Source organism: Oncorhynchus kisutch, linkage group LG28 (genome assembly GCF_002021735.2).
Source record: "Oncorhynchus kisutch isolate 150728-3 linkage group LG28, Okis_V2, whole genome shotgun sequence".
NCBI lineage: Eukaryota > Metazoa > Chordata > Actinopteri > Salmoniformes > Salmonidae > Oncorhynchus > Oncorhynchus kisutch.
Window position 1 is genome coordinate 25,374,183 of NC_034201.2, and position 22,006 is coordinate 25,396,188.

At 44.0% G+C, this 22,006-nt stretch overlaps 1 protein-coding gene across 3 annotated transcripts in view; it reads left to right on the forward strand.

The window, feature by feature from the left end:
* LOC109872440 (homeobox protein cut-like 1) overlaps positions 1-22,006 on the forward strand; it is a 214,550-nt gene that overhangs the window by 172,297 nt on the left and 20,247 nt on the right. For 2 of the 3 annotated variants that reach the window (XM_031807406.1, XM_031807407.1), the window contains 4 exons: positions 1,824-2,219; positions 3,102-3,261; positions 18,215-18,517; positions 21,658-21,846. In XM_031807406.1, coding sequence (XP_031663266.1) covers positions 1,824-2,219; positions 3,102-3,261; positions 18,215-18,517; positions 21,658-21,846 — 1,048 coding nt within the window. The remainder of the gene's footprint in view (positions 1-1,823; positions 2,220-3,101; positions 3,262-18,214; positions 18,518-21,657; positions 21,847-22,006) is intronic. The other variant, XM_031807408.1, reaches the window with a different exon arrangement.

Below are 22,006 nucleotides of genomic sequence, written 5' to 3' on the forward strand. Positions count from 1 at the left end.
AATATATTATCAATACATATTGGCTTTGCTTGAATTGGCCTGCCAATGCATTGTTTGGCCATTAAAAAAAAAAATTTGAGGTAGCAAAATGATTACACCTGTAATAGATCCATTATTGTATTACTTGTGAAGCACAGCTGAGTGAGCATACATTTAAATAATTCAATTTTTATTTTATTTATTTGGACTGATGGTCAGTCTCAGCATAGGGAGAGAGCAGCAGACTGTGGGTCCGCCTCTCAACATCTCTCCGCTCTCCCTTTCCTCCACTGACACTGACCGTAAAGGGACACAGTCTTCCAGATGATGGCGAAACTCGTGTCGCACCACATTATTTCTGATTCACGCACAAATTCGTGTTGTTACTTCTATGAACAGAGAAAGTTAAATATTCCTCGATATTAAAAAGACCTAAGCTGCTAATAATAATAACAACGCAAGCCTATAGATACACTTTGCTAGTCATTCATTACTGCTGCAGTACTTGTTGTAGCACTGAGTGGAAATAGGAAAAACGCACATTTTATGGCTTATAAAAGTGTTGACAGAGCTGAGTAAGAATTTAAACATGAACTCAATCATAAAAACAGCAGCTCTTTGCTCTATTCATTGACATTCTCTCTAGTCATGGTTTTGAAATCTCACAGTATCAACTTTGCTGTAGCTTTCTTTTATGCCTGCTATGTTACTGCAGAGACGGTCATCTGAGCCATTCGAATTGGCCAGCGGTAGGCCTATAGTGCACTTGATTTGCTCCCTGGGCCAGCCTGGAAGGCAGAGTTTGTACCCCTTCTCCTCCTTGTACCTTCAGACACACGAAATGGTTCAAAATGGCAACAGTTCCCCTACCCGGCGCACAGAGCAGCTGAACCGTGCGCACCTACCGCCAACAGCCCGAGACAAATTTAAATAAATAAAAAATAGCAACACAATGCTTTATAATTTTTTTTTTTTTAATAAATGTTTGATGATCGACTAGGAATGCCTTGGAGATCGACCTGTCGATCACAATTGACCGGTTGGTGAACACTACTCTAGAAAGTTGAGTGAAGTTCAATCTCATGCTTCTCTCTGTGGGCTGATATTTCTGCACATGCACGCAGCTTAGAGCGAACATTGGTCATATCACTATATCACACATTTCTAAACTCATGGCTAATACCCTCTGATGGAACATCTACAGTATATGCTGTTTGTCTGTTGTTAGCTACTTCTCAAACTGCTGAGATTTGTTACTCACTAGTGTAGTTTTTGTTGGTGGCCATCACTCAAATCAGCTTCTGTACACAGCCCTTGTGCAACTGTAATTTGGATGTATTTGGAAGGTGACATTGGAAGACCGTGTTGTAATAGACCACACAAAACAGAGGGCCATTGTCTTTGCTCATCTGTAACATGCAGCTGCTCCACTCGGGACGAAATGCTCCGTGTGCATGTGTGTGAGGTTTGTGTCGACACCTCAAACCGGTTTAGCAACGAGGCAGAGACAATCTGCTAGGTGTCTCCATCAGATATGGCAAACTATCAACTTTCAAAGGCAGAACAATGCCTAACCCAGCAACTTATGGGAGCTAAGTTTCTTTGCTCCACATACCCACTCTGGATCCATCCAATGACAGTGGGTGTGTCCTAATCCTTTATAGGGGAAGAAGAACCACCTATGTATTCATAGCTGGCCGATAGCTTGACGTTAGCGTTAGTGGTTAGCGCCCTCCCTCCACAGTGACTGTGCCGTTTGCAATTAGCCGTTAGCCTTTAGTGGCAGGCCCCACCCCCACTCCCCCACCACCCCAACTGACTGTGCCTTTCTGTGTCTCCGCCAGAAGCCTCCCCGGCTAGCCGGCTCGTCCTCGGCGCTGGCCCCCTTCTCCTCCTCCGTCTCCATCTCCTCCCCGGACTGCTGGAAGGACTGGCCCCGGGCCGAGTCCCCATACTCCCAGGCCGGCTCCGAGCCCGGCGGAGGCACCAACACCCAGGGGCCCAGCCGCGCTGACACCCCCCAGAGCAGCCCCTCTCCCCTGCCCCTGTCCTTGAGCCTGGGGTCCCTGGGTTCCCTGTTGACCCCCGCAGCCAAACCAGTCAAGCCGGTGGTGGCGCCGCTCACGCCTGAGCAGTACGAGGTCTACATGTACCAGGAGGTGGACACGGCCGAGCTCACCCAGCAGGTCAAGGACAAGCTGGCCAAGAACGGCATCTGCCAGCGCATCTTTGGAGAGAAGGTGTGCAAGACACCCTACGCACTACCATCCCATACCACCCTATGCCCTATCGTCCCATACCACCCTACGCCGTACCGTCCCATACCCGTGTCCTTATACTGCCTGATATACCCATCCTGCGCCAGTGTAGTGTCAACTCACATCCCCCCTGTAATACTGCTCCCCTTCCCTCTCTCCCTTCCAGTAATCTACGCTGAGTCACCCAACTGCCCTCCACCCTCGGTCAGCACAGTTCAAAACTGTGTGTACTATGCTAACTCAGCCCCTCCGTTGGAGTGTGTTTCCTGAATGAATCCATTCATACACATGTAAAAAGATTTGTGTGAAGCGGTCACTATTAACATCACACAATATATGTGGTCCTCTAAGCTTCAGTACAGTACAGAGGGCCCCCGATCCTACACTGGCCAGCAGTTGTCACATCCATTTAGACACATCTAAGCCTTTCTCTCTTAGCAGTCAGCTAGTTAATGGCATCACACAGTGATGTAGCATTGGGCCACCAACCAGGATTCCACCAACAAAAACTGTTACACACCCTCTTTGGTACAAACTAAAGCAGACGGTGTAGTGATGTACTGTACAGATCTCAGGGGTTTGAAGGAAAAACTGCATGATCTCTGTGTATTTGCATGTGTGTTTGTACTTGTCTATGTCTTGTGCTTGTCCATACTGTACAGTATGGACTATTGTTTTTGTTTGCTTACAGTAGCTAATATCAGGCTTCGTGCTGGCATGCATTCTGTGCAGTGTAATTATACATTGGAATGTTATTTTACTGTGATTGAGCTCAGGTATATTTAATTATTTATTGGCTGATGTGTCTGTGTTCTGTGTGTGTGTGTGCATGTCTGTTTGTCAATGCGTGTGTACGTGTTACAGGTGCTGGGCCTGTCTCAGGGTAGTGTTAGCGACATGCTGTCCAGGCCCAAGCCCTGGAGTAAGCTGACCCAGAAGGGCCGGGAGCCCTTTATCCGTATGCAGCTGTGGCTCAATGGAGAGCTGGGCCAGAACGTCCTGCCCTTACAGGGCCAGCCACAAGGTAAACACACACACCAGACGCACACACACTGATAGAAAGTACTGCACCTTCATTACAATGTACAAGTACACACACACAGAAACAAATACACACTATTGCTGAGCGAATAACCAACATGTTTTTTAAACAACTAATTGACCGATGTTTGTTCAATTATTTTAATTTAGCAATTTTTTTTCTGTGACCTCAATGCACAGTTTATATTGAGATAAATCAGATCAAGCCCTAACTGTGTGATGTAGTAGGGATTTGTAGTTTAACAGGCCAATATTCTACATAGTTTAGCGTGTACCTACTTTTTCGGTCTGTGTGGGGCAGACAAGGAGAGAAGAGACAGAAGAATGCGTGATCAAGAGGGAAAGAGAGCAGTCACTTCGAGATGGCTCTACCTAAAAATACATGATCTAAGTGATTGATAGTTGGTATTCAGCAGTCATAAAAGTATGCCTTATTTACTTTGAAGAACTATTAAAATAGTGATATTGTCAGACAGCATTGGCAGCAGCTCTATAGAGATGAGATTATGACGGGCAGTCACTACCATCATGGGACTTTTATTCATTGTTTTCTTCTGTGTTACAGCATTCAACCCGCGCAGTGCATTAATGTTTTCATTTTTATATCAAAATCGAAAATCATGTTTATTTTTTAACGATCTACCCGAAACAACCTAAAAAATCACTAAACGCTCAGCACTTACACACACACCCACAAACACAAACAGAACATGCTGCTTACAGGGCCAACCAGGTATCTAGTAATGGAGGACTGGATACTATAGCCTCACACACACAATATCACTGATCAAATCCTTCTCAGAAAGGAATAGATGTTTTGACCACAAAGGAACATAGACTGAGCATTGTCGTTTTCATTGACAGTGAGCATATGCTTCCATGCATGTGTGTGTCTGCATTCATGCGCTCATACATACATCCACCTACAAGTGTGTGTGTGTCCATGTCCCAGTGTGTGATCTGATTGATGGCCACTGAGAACAGGTAGAGCCTCTGTCCTTGCCCAGGGATTAAATTGTCCCCGGCTACAGTCCTTGTATTGAAATGAAACATTTTCCAGGTTTTTATTCCGTTTCTCGAGAGTTGGGCCAGTGGTGTGTGTGTGAACCTGTCCGTCAGGTCTCTCCCACAGTCCTCTGTCTCCGTCTGCGTCTGCCTCCTGACCCCACAATCACACACACATACTGTACACACACACACACACACAGCTTTATTTTCATGTAATTTCAGGACTTTTTGGGGAGTAAAAATGTTTGACCATTAAAAATCATATTTTCTCTAACCCTTACCCCTAATGTTAACCTTAACCCAAAACCCTAAACATAACCCTTAAGCTTAAAATAGCATTTGAACAAATTCAGGACATGAAAAAAGTCCTGACTTTTCAAAAAAGTTATCGTTTTCCTACCTTATCAGGACATTCGGGTGAATTCAAATCAAAATCTAATTTTATTTGTCACTTGCGCGCCGAATACTTAAGCCCTTAACCAACGAATTTTAAGAATATATTTACTAAATAAACTACAGTTTAAAAAAATAAACGTTTTTTTTTAGGACATTGAGGTCCTGATACGGTAGGACAACAAGTACACACAAGCACACACATATACTGTGAACACACACCACACACATAGTATACCAGATCCTCTCTGAACACTCTGTTGCCTTTCTAACTCTTAATCTGTCCTTGTTCCCAGTCTCAATTGCTACGCGAAAAACTGTCCCGGAAGCCGTTATCTGATTTAGTCAACAATGGTTAAAGGTGCTACACATATTATTTTTTTCAATTTCCATAATATATCTGCAGTAATAGTAGAATGATAGTGTTTCACAATGTAGCTTACCCGCCAGTTTTGTAGTTGGCTGTGGTAATCAAACTATTGCGGCATCTGTAGTCAAAATGGGAAACCTTCACTTTGTGGCTGTGTTATCTAGTGGAAATCAGAAGTTCTCAGTGTAGCACCTTTAAGGTTTGGACTGGGTCAGTAATAGCTGATCCCAAGGCTATTTTTCAGGAAAGATGCCTCTTACTCACTCTCTCAAACAAGCCTAAAACACAACATATTTTTAAAATGCAATAAATAATTTCAGGTAGATTCAATAAACCGTCTCATTTGATACAATATTGAAAGGGCTAGTTTATTTATTATTTATTTTTTATTTTACCTTTATTTAACTAGGCAAGTCAGTTAAGAACAACTTCTTATTTTCAATGACGGCCTAGGAACAGTGGGTTAACTGCCTTGTTCAGGGGCAGAACAACAGATTTATGCTTAGCACAAGTGCTTAGCAACACCATTGAAATCAAAGGCCTGTGGCCTCCACACATTTCTCATTAGCCAAAGCGTGATAAGGTACACGCCAGGGTAAGGGGGTTTATGGTTAACACCTCCACGCCGTCCCGCAATCTACCCTATCAGAGCATGTGCAGACTGGTCGGAGCCGAAGCTACTGCAGGGATGCTAATTATGGATAGCTAATTAAAGACCAGGCGCTAGGGAGGTGATGACTGCAGAAAGACATCCAGGAAGACCCAAGGACATTGTTGTTGCCTGCACTGTGTTGATGTTGTCGTGAATTAAGATACAGGCTAATCAAATTTGGGGCCTCATTTGTGCCTGGCCCGAGGAAGATCAATTAAAATGGCAGGGTTTTTAAAGAAGATAATGAGTTTTTTTTTAATGCAAATACTTTTTGGTTCAAAGTGGCCTTAGAACTGGGTTAGGAGACAATTAAGCAAATGTGTTGGTTAAGATTAGAGGTTGACCGATTATGATTTTTCAACGCCGATACCAATTATTGGAGGACCAAAAAAGCCGATGCCGATTAATCGGAAAATGTTGTTTTATTTGTAATCATGACAATTACAACAATACTGAATGAACACTTATTTTAATAATACATCAATAAAATCAATTTAGCCTCAAATAAATAATTAAACATGTTCAATTTGGTTTAAATAATGCAAAAACAAAGTGTTGGAGAAGAAAGTAAAAGTGCAATATGTGCCATGTAAGAAAGCTAACGTTTAAGTTCCTTGCTCAGAACATGAGAACATATGAAAGCTGGTGGTTCCTTTTAACATGAGTCTTTAATATTCCCAGGTAAGACGTTGTAGGTTGTAGTTATTATAGGAATTATAGGACTATTTCTCTCTCTAAGATTTGTATTTCATATACCTTTGACTATTGGATGTCCATATAGGCACTTTAGTATTGCCAGTGTAACAGTATAGCTTCTGTCCCTCTCCTCGCCCCTACCTGGGCTCGAACCAGGAACACATCGACAACAGCCACCCTCGCATTACCCATGCAGAGCAAGGGGAACAACCACTCCAAGTCTCAGAGCAGGTGACATTTGAAACGCTATTAGCGATCACCCCCCTAACTAGCTAGCCATTTCATATCGGTTACACCAGCCTAATCTCGGGAGTTGATAAGCTTGAAGTCATAAACAGCGCAATGCTTGAAGCACAGGGAAGAGCTGCTGGCAAAACGCACGAAAGTGCTGTTTGAAGGAATGCTTACGAGCCTGCTGGTGCCTACCATCGCTCAGTCAGACTGCTCTATCAAATCATAGACTTAATTATAACATAATAACACAGAAATACGAGCCTTAGGTCATTAATATGGTCACATCCGGAAACTATCATTTCGAAAACAAAACGTTTATTCTTTCAGTGAAATACGGAACCATTCCTTATTTTATCTAACGGATGGCATCCATAAGTCTAAATATTGCTGTTACATTGCACAACCTTCAATGTTATGTCATAATTACGTAAAATTCTGGCAAATTAGTTCGCAATGAGCCAGGCGGCCCAAACTGTTGTATATACCCTGAATCTGCGTGCAATGAACGCAAGAGAAGTGACACAATTTCACCTGGTTAATAATTGCCTGCTAGCCTGGATTTCTTTTAGCTAAATATGCAGGTTTAAAAATATATACTTCTGTGTATTGATTTTAAGAGAGGCATGGATGTTTATGGTTAGGAGCAACGACAGTCCTTTTTCGCGAATGCGCACCGCATCGATTATATGCAACGCAGGACACACTAGATAAACTAGTAATATCATCAACCATGTGTAGTTAACTAGTGATTATGATTTATAGATTGATTGTTTTTGATAAGATAAGTTTAATGCTAGCTAGCAACTTACCTTGGCTTCTTACTGCTTTCGCGTAACAGGCAGGCTCCTCTTGGGGCAGGTGGTTAGAGCGTTGGACTAGTTAACCGTAAGGTTGCAAGATTGAATCCCTGAGCTGACAAGGTAAAAATGTGTCGTTCTGCCCCTGAACAAGGCAGTTAACCCACTGTTCCTAGGCCGTCATTGAATGTGTTCTTAACTGACTTGCCTAGTTAAATGAAGGTATAAAAAAAACATTCAGATTAATTGGTCGACCTCTAGTTAAGATGGGAAACTGATATTTTTGCTGATGAAACATTCAGGATTCAGTGTAGTGGGCAAAGTTCCCCTCATAAAGGATTGTTGTATTTGAAGATTTCACTAATTTGTGTCAACCCCTTTCCTTCATTCGAAATGTCTGCATTTGAAAACACTTCCTATTCAATATCCAAGCCTCTGTTGAACATTTTCTCGACTGTTGCTGTTTTGTGTGGCCGGTTACCTCAGGCAATCTTCCAGACAACTAGTAGAGACAGTGAGACTACTATCCCAGAATGCTGCAGTACCCATTGTGTCAGAGTGGATCTGGAGTCATCATGGCAGCTTTCTGCTGAGCCACACAGTGATCCACTCCACATGACGGAGAGCAAAGGCAACACGGACATGTCACGAAATTAGCAAGCCTTGTGTTTGTATTGTGTGTCTGGTCACGTTCTGTGGAAAAACACATCATAGTCACATTGACAATCGACGGCAAATGGTCTTTATGCTCGTCGGACTAAACCTGACTTAATTTGCACCCATCTTTAAAAAAGATGCAATACTCACCACCAACAATATACAGAAACCATACCTCACACTGATACATCTATAGATGTACAACATGGATGGATGTTACTCATAAATATACTATGCACCACTAGCATGTACACACTTTATACATTCTGTATCTGGTAAAGGTTGATCTTTTATAGAGCTGGTCCTCGGCAGTGCTAGCTAACCTGGTGCCAGCTCATTTGCTGTGATGATGAAGTGGCACCAGAGGATAGTCAGCCTCGCCTCTTAATGAGCATCTAATGTGAGGGAGCGCCATGCCCTGTTTACAGAGCTGTCACACCTTCTAGACGAGAGGAGGATCCTCGATAACACACAGGCCAGGGGGGGCAGCGGGAGATAAGGTGGGGGGGGTTGTGGCGCTCTCTCTCCCGGGGGCCTCCCGGAGCTGTTGTAATCAATTACAGAGTCAGAACACTGATATATGATAATTACTATGAGAAAGCCCCCCTCCCCTCCCTCATCTACTCTCTCCTCCTCCCAGACAGCCCCCTCCCTCTCGCAGACACACTCATACACATTCATACACTTGTGCACACCTACACATACACAGCCCCTCTGCTTTGCTGGGCCACATCACCCCCCACCTCTTACACATATACACACACACACACACACACACACATATATACACACACACACACACTCCTTTGGATAATTAATATGCAAATAATCAGCCGATGGTATGCTAAATAGGAGCCTGGTTGGGGAGCAGAGCCATGATTGATTACATTTACTGGCTGTCTTACATTAAGACAGCCATTTCTCCATCATTTTCACTGTAAATTAGCCACGGCAATGTATAGATTACAGACACGACTTTCGAACCGAAGAGGGAGATCGGGAACACTGGGTGAGTGAGAGAGAAAGAGGATCGAAAATGAATGGCTTTTAAAATGGGCCGTAGCTTAGAAAGAAATGTAAACGTCAGCTTGCCTGTCTGCTTAATCCAGGGGTGGCCAGAGAATTTAAAAGTACATGATGTTCTTGGGATGGGGTTTAATGGGACACTTGTTAGATATGGAGCAGGGCAGGCAGACAGACAGGGGGGGGGGCTTTCTTGAAACATGCACACACACATATACACTGATGTGATTCTGTCACACACACTCTCACCAACAGATACACACACACCATTCACATTCTTACTCACACTCGCACATGAACACGCATATTTAGTCTATCTTTCTATCTCACACACAAATGCACACTTTTAGGCAGTCACCGCAGCAGGGGCCAAAGTGTGTTTAAAAAGGTCCATTTGGTGGATTATATGAATAGCCGGTGTAATGGACCAGGCTTTAGAAGCTCACATGACATTGTCCCAATCTGTGTTTCTGTGCCCTGGCTGAGGGGAGACCACACAGCCCTGTGAAATAGGACAGCCCAGATGGACAGAAGAAAAAGTGATGGAAAGAGAGACCGCTTCAGCCAGTGTTTGTTTTCGTAATCCAAAAGTCTTCTCAGGAATGCAAATGGAATGGACTGAAAATGATGTAAAAGCCCCCTCTAAAAGCTGTGAAAAATCATCAAAAGCTTTCAAAACCAACACAAGGCCACAATGTGTTAATTTGTGCCTCATTGTAGGAGACATGTTCATGTGTGTCACTGTATGCTCTTCACCCAGCACAGTATAACATCCTCACTGCCCCTCATTAGAACACACAACAGTTAGCCCTGCTATAAGTAACGCTACCCAGGGATGTCTGTGGAAGCTACATACAGAGTACACACCCTCCATGTGCCTCTCAGAATGTGCATGTGCATGTGAAGAGTGTTCCCTGCTCCCTCTGTCTCAGCTCATCCTTTCCCCTCAGTGCTAACATGCCCTCTCCGTCAGGAACACGGATACAATGGGATGGGAAATGTGGAGTATACCGATGCCAGCTTTAACACACAGATTAACCAACGTATGACTAACATGCTGCATGTTCAGCGTCAAGGCTTTCTTCCCAAATGCTTCGTCTGTATATCAGAATGTTGAGTGTTAGTTTTAGGTGAAATTGAATGCCACATTTGCATATGCAAATGTATATATATATATCTAGTGTAGACATACATTGGTATTTAATTTGGTGCCGCTGTATTTTTGGAACAAAAAGCCTTGAAGTCACGCCCTGACCCAGTTGAACTGGGCCAGTCTTGGAGTAGTATTTATCTAAAAGCCTTGAAGTCACGCCCTGACCCAGTTGAACTGGGCCAGTCTTGGAGTAGTATTTATCTAAAAGCCTTGAAGTCACACCCTGACCCAGTTGAACTGGGCCAGTCTTGTAAGTAGTATTTATCTAAAAGCCTTGAAGTCACGCCCTGACCCAGTTGAACTGGGCCAGTCTTGGAGTAGTATTTATCTAAAAGCCTTGAAGTCACGCCCTGACCCAGTTGAACTGGGCCAGTCTTGGAGTAGTATTTATCTAAAAGCCTTGAAGTCTCGCCCTGACCCAGTTGAACTGGGCCAGTCTTGGAGTAGTATTTATCTAAAAGCCTTGAAGTCACGCCCTGACCCAGTTGAACTGGGTGAAAGCTGTTTTAGACCCTTTTAGCATCACCGCTGTCAGAGTTAAAGCAGCAAGCAGCTGTACATCCAGATGCAGCGCACTCTCTGTCTCTGTCTCTCTCTGTCCTCTGGCGTCAAGCAAAACAGAGTGCCCTGCAAGGAAAACACAAAACTTTGCCTCCTCCCTCTTTCATCTCCTCTCTTCCTCCCCCATTTTCTCCTTCCTTTCCTCAGTGCAATGTCCCTCTGGGCCGGTGACATGGCTGGGCTGTGGGTTGCTGGAACCATGTCACAGGACAACCTCTCATGTGGAGAACCCCACCCTTTTTTCGTCTCCAACTCCCCTCCCCTGCCCGCCTCGCGCCATGCCGCCAGTTAAAATGTCACCAGTCGGGTGAGCGAGCCGGGCAGGAGATGCAAGCTGACTGCCTCCCCCCTGCACACACACACACACACTCCCCCTCAGCTGTTTCCCCCAGCACGGCAGGGAGGTGATCACTAGTGACGGCTCCCCTCGGCTGCTCACTTTAGGGCCGCAGCCAGCCACACACACAGAAAAATACACAACTCATGCACAAAGCCTCAAACAAACTCACACACATGCACACACAGGGTTGGCAGAGAGAGGGAAGGAGGGATAGTGGAGGGAGAGAGAGAGCAGGAGCTTCATCTGGAGCCTCTGACTCCTTAATGTCATAGGGACTCATCAAAACAAGTGACTTGTTTTTCCAGACTTCAGAAATCATTTTAGCAAAAAACTGAATACACTGTCTGTAGTTATACAGTGTTGAGAATGGACAGGGTAGTTCTGTGTTGGGTATTTACTCTTTTGGTCATATTAGATTAGGTTTTTAAGAGCTGCATGTCAGTTGCAGTTTGGCCAATATTTATCTGTCGAAGTTGAAGGTATGAGTATTTCAACACTGTTCAACACACAAACTGTCACGCCCTGACCTTAGAGAGCTGTTTTATTTCTCTACTTGGTGAGGTCAGGGTGTGATGTGGGGTGGGCATTCTATGTTTTGTATTTCTTTGTGTTTGGCCGAGTGTGGTTCCCAATCAGATGCAGCTGTCTATCGTTGTCTCTGATTGGGAATCATACTTAGGTAGCCTTTTTTCCCATCTATGTTGTGGGATCGTGTTTTTGTACAGCTCTTGTAGCCTACGGAACGGTACGTTCGTTTTGGTTTCACTTTGTTATTTTGTTGCTGGTTCTCATTTAAATAAATTTGATGACCACAAATTACGCTGCACCTTGGTCTCCTTCAAACAACGCATGTTACACAAACGCCAATCACTCCCCTGTCCCACACAGACCTACAAACATACACACACCATTCCACCTCCAATGTCCCATCTGTCCTTCACACACACACACCATGTCATGTCCCATAACTGTCCCTCACACATAACCCCCTTCTCTGTTCCATCCTTGTACACCACACACACTCTCTCCCCTTCCTGATTCAGAGGGATTGGGTTAAATACGGAAGACTCGTTTCAGTTGAATGCATTCAGTTGTACAACTGACTAGGTATCCCCCTTTCCTTTTCCCTTCCCTCAAACACATACACCCTCCCATGGCCAGATCCGTAGTGATGGGGAGACCTTGGACTCCATCAGCCCCCCTTCCTTCCATGCTGGCCTTCCTCCTGGCCTCGGCTGGGGAAGACTGATGAGTTGGCCCTCCTCTGCTGGCAGCCAGGCACCATGGAACACCCTCTCAGATGTAGGACTACATCTCTACTTCTACTCGCTACCCACTCCACAGAGCAGGACAGGAGAACGTCCAACCACCACATACACAGATGCACATGGAACAAAAATATAAACGCAACATGTAAAGTGTTGATCAAATGTTGCATGAGCTGAAATAAAATATCCCAGAAATGTTCCATAAAGCTTATGTCTCTTACATTTTGTGCACAAATGTATTTATATCCCTGTTAGTGAGCATTTTTCCTTTGCCAAGATAATCCATCCACCTGACAGGTGCGGCATATCAAGAAGCTGATTCAACATGATCATTACACAGGTCATATGATCATTACACAGGTGCACCTTATGCTGGGGACAATCAAAGGTCACTCTAATATGTGTAGTTTTGTCATGTATAAGTGTATATTTGGCCTTGGATTTTAGGTTATTGTCTTGCTGAAAGGTGAATTTATCTCCCGTATCTGTTGGAAAGCAGCCTGAACCAGGTTTTCCTCTAGGATTTTGCCTGTGCGTATCGCTTTCGTTTCTTTTTATTCTAATAAAACTTTTAGTCCTTGCTGATGACAATTATACCCATAACATCATGCAGCCACCACCATGTTTGAAAATATGAGGAGTGGTACTTAGTGTTGGATTTGCCTCAAACTTGACACTTTGTATTCAGGACATAAGTTAATTTCTTTGCCAGATTTTTTGCAGTTTTACTTTAGTGCTTTATTCCTTCTTTTCACTCTGTCAATTGTTTTTTTTATGTGAAAAACTCTACAATCCTTAACAATTACAAGCATACCCATAACATGATGCTGCTTAAAAATTTGGAGAGTGGTACTCAGTAATGTGTTGTATTGGATTTGCCCCAAACAAAACAAATTTTTTGCAGTATTACTTTACAACAAGGATGCATGTTTTGGAATATTTTTATTATGTACAGGATTCCTTAGTTTCACTCTGTCAATTAGGTTAGTATTGTGGAGTAACTGCAATGTTGTTGATCCATCCTCAGTTTTCTCCTGTCACAGACATTAAACTCTATAACTGTCTTTAAGTCACTATTGGCCTCATGGTGAAATCCCTGAGCGGTTTTCTTCAACTGAGTTAGAAAGGACAACTGTATCTTTGTAGTGACTGGGTGTATTCATACACCATCCAAAGTGTAATTAATAACTTCACCATGCTCAAAGGGATATTCAAAAATGTGTTTGTATTTTTTACCCATTTACCAATAGTTGCCCTTTGCAAGGCATTGTTAAACCTCCCTGGTCTTTGTGGTTGAATCTGTGTTTGAAATTCACTGCTTGACTGAGGGACCTTACAATTATTTGTATGTGTGGGGTACAGAGATGAGGTAGTCATTCAAAAATAATGTTAAGCACTATTATTGCACACAGAGTGAATCCTTGCAACTTATGTGACTTTATAAGCAACATTTTACTATTGAACATATTTAGGCTTGCCGTAACAAGTAAACTTCAGTCCATGGAAAACACTCAGTATAAATAACAAGCAACATTCACTTAATTTTTCCCATACAGCAAAATGCTGGAAACCAAGCAATCAATTCTTATTGACTCAAGACATTTCAGATTTTTATTTTCTATTAATTTCTAAAAACATAATTACATTTTGACATTATGGGGTATTGTGTGTAGGCCAGTGACACAAAATCTCATTTTAAATTCTGAGCTTAACAGAACAAAATGTGGAAAAGGGGTGTGAATACTTTCTGAAGGCACTGTAGCTATGCACACGCACACACACAGTGCATTTGTAAAATATTCAGACCCCTTGACTTTTTCCACATTTTGTTACGTTACAGCCTTATTCTAAAATGTATTAAATTGTTTGGTTTTTTTCTTCTCATCAATCTACACACAATAACCCATAACGACAAAGCAAAAACAGTTTATTTGCAAATGTATAAAAAATAAATAAAACAAATATGAAATATGAAATGAACATACAGTGGGGCAAAAAAGTATTTAGTCAGCCACCAATTGTGCAAGTTCTCCCACTTAAAAAGATGAGAGAGGCCTGTAATTTCCATCATAGGTACACTTCAACTATGACAGACAAAATGAGAAGAAAAAAAAATCCAGAAAATCACATTGCAGGATTTTTAATGAATTTATTTGCAAATTATGGTGGAAAATAAGTATTTGGTCACCTTCAAACAAGCAAGATTTCTGGCTCTCACAGACCTGTAACTTCTTCTTTAAGAGGCTCCTCTGTCCTCCACTCGTTACCTGTATTAATGGAACCTGTTTGAACTTGTTATCAGTATAAAAGACACCTGTCCACAACCTCAAACAGTCACACTCCAAACTCCACTATGGCCAAGACCTATCAAAGGACACCAGAAACAAAATTGTAGACCTGCACCAGGCTGGGAAGACTGAATCTGCAATAGGTAAGCAGCTTGGTTTGAAGAAATCAACTGTGGGATCAATTATTAGGAAATGGAAGACATACAAGACCACTGATAATCTCCCTCGATCTGGGGATCCACGCAAGATCTCACCCCGTGGGGTCAAATGATCACAAGTGAGCAAAAATTCCAGAACCACACGGGGGGACCTAGTGAATGACCTGCAGAGAGCTGGGACCAAAGTAACAAAGCCTACCATCAGTATCACACTACGCCGCCAGGGACTCAAATCCTGCAGTGCCAAACGTGTCCCCCTGCTTAAGCCAGTACATGTCCAGGCCCGTCTGAAGTTTGCTAGAGAGCATTTGGAGGATCCAGAAGAAGATTGGGAGAATGTCATATGGTCAGATCAAACCAAAATATAACTTTTTGGTAAAAACTCGACTCGTCGTGTTTGGAGGACAAAGAATGCTGAGTTGCATCCAAAGAACACCATACCTACTGTGAAGCATGGGGGTGTAAACAGCATGCTTTGGGGCTGTTTTTCTGCAAAGGGACCAGGACGACTGATCCGTGTAAAGGAAAGAATGAATGGGGCCATGTATCGTGAGATTTTGAGTGAGAACCTCCTTCCATCAGCAAGAGCATTGAAGATGAAATGTGGCTGGGTCTTTCAGCATGACAATGATCCCAAACACACCGCCCGGGCAAAGAAGGAGTGGCTTCGTAAGAAGCATTTCAAGGTCCTGGAGTGGCCTAGCCAGTCTCCAGATCTCAACCCCATAGAAAGTCTTTGAAGGGAGTTGAAAGTCTGTGTTGCCCAGCAACAACTCCAAAACATCACTGCTCTAGAGGAGATCTGCATGGAGGAATGGGCCAAAATACCAGCAACAGTGTGTGAAAACCTTGTGAAGACTTACAGAAAACGTATGACCTCTGTCATTGTCAACAAAGGGTATATAACAAAGTATTGAGAAACTTTTGTTATTGACCAAATACTTATTTTCCACCAAAATTTGCAAATAAATTCATTAAAAATCCTACAATGTGATTTTCCTGATTTTTTTTCTTCTCATTTTGTCTGTCATAGTTGAAGTGTACCTATGATGAAAATTACAGGCCTCATCTTTTTAAGTGGGAGAACTTGCACAATTACAGCCTCGAGTCTTCTTGGGTATCACGCTACAAGCTTGGCACACCTGTATTTGGGGAGTTTCTCCCATTCTTCTTTGCAGATCCTCTCAAGCTATGTCAGGTTGGATGGGGAGATTCGCTTCACAGCTATTTGATCAGGTTCAAGTCCGGGCTCTGGCTTGGACATTCAGAGACTTGTACTGAAGCCACTCCTGCGTTTTCTTGGCTGTGTGCTTAGTGTCATTGTCCTGTTGGAAGTTGAACCTTCGCCCCAGTCTGAGGTCCTGAGCACTCTGGAGAATGTTTTCATCAAGGATCTTTTCTCTACTTTGCTCCGTTGATCATTTAATCGATCCCGACTAGTCTCCCAGTCCCTGCCGCTGAAAAACATCCGCACAGCATGACGCCGCCACCACCATGCTTCACTATAGGGATGGTGCCAGGTTTCCTCCAGACGTGACGCTTGGCATTCAGGCCAAAGAGTTCAATCTTGCTTTCATCAGACCAGAGAATCTTGTTTCTCATGGTCTGAGAGTCCTTTAGGTGCATTTTGGCAAGCTCCAAGCAGGCTGTCATGTGCCTTTTACTGAGGAGTGGCTTCCTTCTGGCCACTCTACCATAATATCCTGATTGGTGGGATGCTGCAGCGATGGTTGTCCTTCTGTAAGGTTCTCCCATCTCCACAGATGAACTCTGGAGCTCTGTCAGAGGGGCCATCGGGTTCTTGGTCATCTCCCTGACCAAGGCCCTTCTCCCACGATTGCTCCGTATGGCTGGGCGGCCAGCTCTAGGAAGAGTCTTGGTGGTTCCAAACTTCTTCCATTTAACAATGATGGAGGCCACTGTGTTCTTGGGACTTTTCAATGCTGCAGACATTTTTGGTACCCAGATCTGTACCTCAAACCAATCCTGTCTCCGAGCTCTACGGACAATTCCTTCAACTTCATGGCTTGGTTTTTGCTCTCACATGCGCTTTCAACTGTGGGACCTTATATAGACAGGTGTGTGCCTTTCCAAATCATGTCCAATCAATTGCATTTACCACAGATGGACTCCCAAGTTGTAAAAACATCTCAAGGATGATCAATGGAAACAGGATGCACCTGAGCTCAATTTCGAGTTTCATAGCAAAGGGTCTGAATACTTATGTAAATAATGTTTTTTTTTGTTGAAAAAAACCTTTTCGCTTTGTCATTATGGGCTATCGTGTGTAGATCGTGTGTAGAATGTATTTTATTTCATCCATTTTAGAATAAGGCTGTAACGTAACAAAATGTGGAAAAAGTCAAAGGGTTTGAATACTTTCTGAATGCACTGTAGATATAGTTACACGCAGGGGTACACAACATCCTTTCTTTTGGTAGTCACCGGCCTAGGAGTGCCAAGACCAGTGTGTTGGACATCATCAACTTGGTAGTGCTCTAAAATGTGACAAACAAGTCCATTTTAATGTTCAAGTCAGAAGTTTTGTGTTCAAGTTAATTTACTCTTAAAGCGTACTGCTTGAACAGAATCATAAAACATATACAGCCAGCATACTCGCACTCTCACACACTCTCACACACTCTCACACACTCTCACACACTCTCACACACACTCTCACACACACTTATCTGATCTACTGACAGGCGCTTTCCCGTCAACGCAACTCAACGTGCACTTTTCATACAGATGCGCAGAGAGGAAGAACATATACATGTAGTGATTTTCTACTCCTCCGCTCTGCATTCTCTCGCTTTCTCTCCCTCTGCTCATCTCTGACAGACGGCTGTCTCAGGAGGATAATTTTTTGGCCATGCAATGGGCCATCACACAGCCATTGGGTAGAGGGTGGGAGGGGGTGCTGGTGGAGATGACAGAATCACAGTGACACTTTAGCGCCAATCATTCTCTCTGTGTGTGCATGCTGGAATGACTGCCTGGTCGATGGAGCATTGGAGCGGAGTACCTGTAGCCCATATAGCTAGCTAGAGACTAGCTGATATAGACAGACAGTGTGGGGGCTAATGCAGTATGGGTGCTAGAGTTGGTGGAAACGCAGTAACAGGGCTCTTGTGAAAGGGTTACTTGTAATCAGAGAATAAATTTAGGTCCAAATTCAATCAATTACAAGGAACTCTGCACAGCTTGACATGTTTTGATTGTGTGGCTGTCCTACAGTAGTCGTGTTGCCATCTCACCTTTAACCATGTCTGTGCAGTGGCTGGTCCATCACATGTCTTTGTCTCTGACCCTTGGTTCTCTCTCTCCCGTTTCCACAGAGAACACTCCAAAGACCTCAGCCAGCTGCAGCCCAGCACCGGAGTCACCCCTCAGCTCAGCCGAGGAGTCAGTGAAGAGCTTGGGGGAGCAGGTGGGGGGAGAGGGATGTGGGGGTGGAGGAGGGTTGTCCCAGTTTCCCCTCAGGGAGCCCAGCGAGCCCTCTGAGTCCCAGCCCGGCACACCGCTGCCCGTCCCCGGTCACTCAGGTCTCAGCATCCAGGAGATGGTGGCCATGTCCCCGGAGCTGGACACCTACGTCATCACCAAGAAGGTCAAGGAAGTGCTGACCGATAACAACCTCGGTGAGTTGGAGTGGTGGAATATGCCACTCTTTCTTTCAGCAGTCACTTCTACAACTCTTGTCTTTTTGCTTTGACCAGCACATCAATGTATCCCTTATTCTCCCTGAAGTGTACAACAACGGCTACAACAAACCTCATCCACTACTAATGAGACCTGTAGCACCTGAGTGATGCCATGAGCCATTTTGTACCAGGGCAGTCACCAGTGACCACACACTGGCAGTAGAGGGGTGAGGAGGGATTGCACATTGGTCCAAAGCTACAATCAGTGTCCACCAAGCAGCACAATCTCACAACAAGCATTCTTTCCTCACTGATAATAATTTGTTCCAATTATTTCTAAAAGCCCTGGCTGAGAGTTGCAACACTTCAAACGATTAATGATGCGCCGGGTTCGGAGCGTGTCATCATTGTACACATTAGCTCCGCTCCAGAATGGGGATATGCTCTTTACCCCACCAGCGTCACACAGTGCTGCCAAGGCAGAAAGATTTAGCCAGTTTCCATGTTCCACAAGCTGGCCAGCTTGCTCATTAGCCATCCCCTCAGCTAAAATTAACCAGCCCAGCTATCAACTCACACAACAAAGGAACAGAGAGCATAGTTTACACACTGTCCTGGGAAGACCCAAAGATGGAGCTAGCTACTATCACAGCCAGAGTAGCGGCACAATTGGGATGTGGCCCAGCTTTAAGCCTAAGTTTTTCCTGGTTAGCCTCTGAGCCAGTTGGATTTAATGAGTCACTTATCTGTTGATTATGGTTAAAGGTAGAATCTTTAGTTGCTACAAACACATTTTTTTACTCCAATGTAAATATATACAAACCCTGTATAGCCTTAAAACATGGTTCAAACTATACTTTTGATTTATGGGATGGCCAGTCCTTGCTTCTATACCTCTGCTAGGAATTTGAGAGTGGTTACATTTCTCCAGGCCCATCCCTCAGCTTTCACCAAAACAGAGGCAGGCTTTGGTATTGTTTCAACTAAGGATTCTAGCTTTAATAGTTACAGTATGGTTGATACATTACCAGAGAAACAGGCTCAAGCAGCATAGTGGAGACTTATCCAGTCCTTTCACCTATGGCTGGCCTTAATTCCTTAGGAAAGGAGATGAGGAACACAAGCAATTTTAGAGTATTGGGACAAAGCCTGGTTGTCATAGGACTGCTCTCCGCATCACGCTCTGACTGCTCAATTAGCCCCACAGAGAATTGTCTCCCTCCCTCCCATCACTGTTCCCTAGACCTGGCTGCAGCTCACTCCCCCCCTCTACTGTGAGGTGGCCAGGACCAGTGATGGATGGTGTCGTTTAGTAGCTCCCTTCAGCCAAACTCACAGAGATCGGGCCAAATCACTTCCATGTCTGTCAGCTACAGTAGCCTTACTGTAGCATTGCACCCTCTTGGCTAGGTTGTTATAAAATACAATGTGTTTTCACTAGCTCTCCTGGATAACTAAAGGTAATACAAATAGTAATATGTTTAGCCTACTAGCCTAGTCTGTCTTCTACCTGATATAGCCCAGGCATATTCGGACAATATTAGGCAAACTGCACTGAGATTGGACCAAATACTCCCATGTTCACCAAAACAACTAGCCACTATCCTTAATATTGGTAAGGCAACGAAAAATGAAGTTAGATTCACACTGACACAGATGACGCACACAGCCAAATCAGATTTCTTACAGGACTCAATGTTATTTTGTTTCACACAGTTTAGAAAATATGGGCACAAAGGGTGCCTCTCAATGAACGTGTTTAGCCCTGCTGATTGCACCTACATCTATTAATTTTCAATGGTACATTCTATTATGTGGTGGTCCACAATATGTCTTTTCTAAGGTGCTGTGATTTATGACAATGGAATTGTGTGATATGATTTAGACCCTCATGGGTTATTTAGAATAGATGAACAAGTTCACCCTTGTACTTTACTTTACTTTAATACATAGACTGAGATCCACAGGGCTGCTGTGTGCATCACCGCATCCAATTGAATGCGATAAGAATGCAGTTGGAGCTGTGTGCGTATTTGTAACATTTCCATGTGTAATATAAGTGAGAGAGAATGTGTGTTCAGCGCACAAACAAAGCTCTGTAGGAGTCAGTGAGAGGAGGAAACTGTAAAGCAGCCCTTCCATCTCACACCCAAGAGATTCTCTCAGCGGGACTGGCGTCACCTGTTCTGTCTCCCAGCCTCCCAGCCCCATGCTGTCTACTCATCCACTTCTCTTCTCTTTAGAGGAACTGCTCCCCAAATCCCAGCGCCTTTCAGTAGCGCTTCACATCTCAGCCTCTATCTCTCTCTCTCTCTCCGCTACGCTGCCTGCCTGCGTTTGTTCAGCCGCCCGACATTCAGCTCACCTGCATAAAAAACAGTGTGAGAAGCACAGGGTAGAGCAACACAACCCCCCTCCTTGCTGCCAAAGGCATGTTTGAGGGGTCCCCTGGGATATAGTGGGGGGAAATAGAGCTCCGCAGCGCTCTGCGTGAGAGCTCGCAAGCTTTGAAGCCTTTCAAGAACCTGGGATTCTGCTGTGGTGAATGTTTATGCTGCGAACAGAGAGGGAGACCTTGGTGCTTGTTTTTTATTTATTTATGTGAATCCAGACCTTTTTTTATGCCTTTAAAACAACTCAGGCGCTCAAACGCCAGTCAAAGACTATTTAAACTGTTTCTTCTCTGAGTGAAGTCAGCCACAGTTGCAGCAGACAAAATGCTGCCAACTTCTGATGGCAAGTTTTCAATGCCGCCCTCCCCCGTACCTCGGAAACTTAAAGAATGTGTAGCGTTGATGCGTGTTCATGCAAGGAATTCAAGTTTATTCCAACAGCAAGCAAAGTGAAAAAAAGGCTTTTAAATGTTGACAGTAGTACATGCCCTAATTCTAATCCTTTTAAAATAGATTTTCAGGTACTGTTTAAGTTTGACACTTTTTTTTCCTTCTGAATATTGCTCTATCCATGCTTCAGCTGGTTTACAGTTTTAGTTTTTCGTTAAAAAAAATGTGTAACCTGGATTCATATTAACCTACAACATGTCAATCATACAATGTATTCCTGATTCTACTGGCCTTCTAGTGACTACCTTCTCTATCCCTCTCTCAGTGTGGATATAACCCCTCCTCTCTCCCCAGGTCAGCGTCTGTTTGGGGAGACCATCTTGGGTCTGACCCAGGGCTCAGTGTCTGACCTGCTGGCGAGGCCCAAGCCCTGGCACAAGCTCAGTCTGAAGGGACGTGAGCCCTTCGTCCGCATGCAGCTCTGGCTTCAGGATCCACGCAATGTGGAGAAACTCATGGACATGAAACGCATGGAGAAGAAAGGTAATCCTTCTTTACCTCCCGCCCTACCTCAACTCTGTAACCAGTTCTAAATCACCCCCTAACCTAGCCCTTACGACAGTATGCCATTTGCCCCGCCTTGTGCTCTGACAGTTTAGGCAGAATTTGTGCCTCGTTTTCCTTGGATAGGATTTGGAGTTGG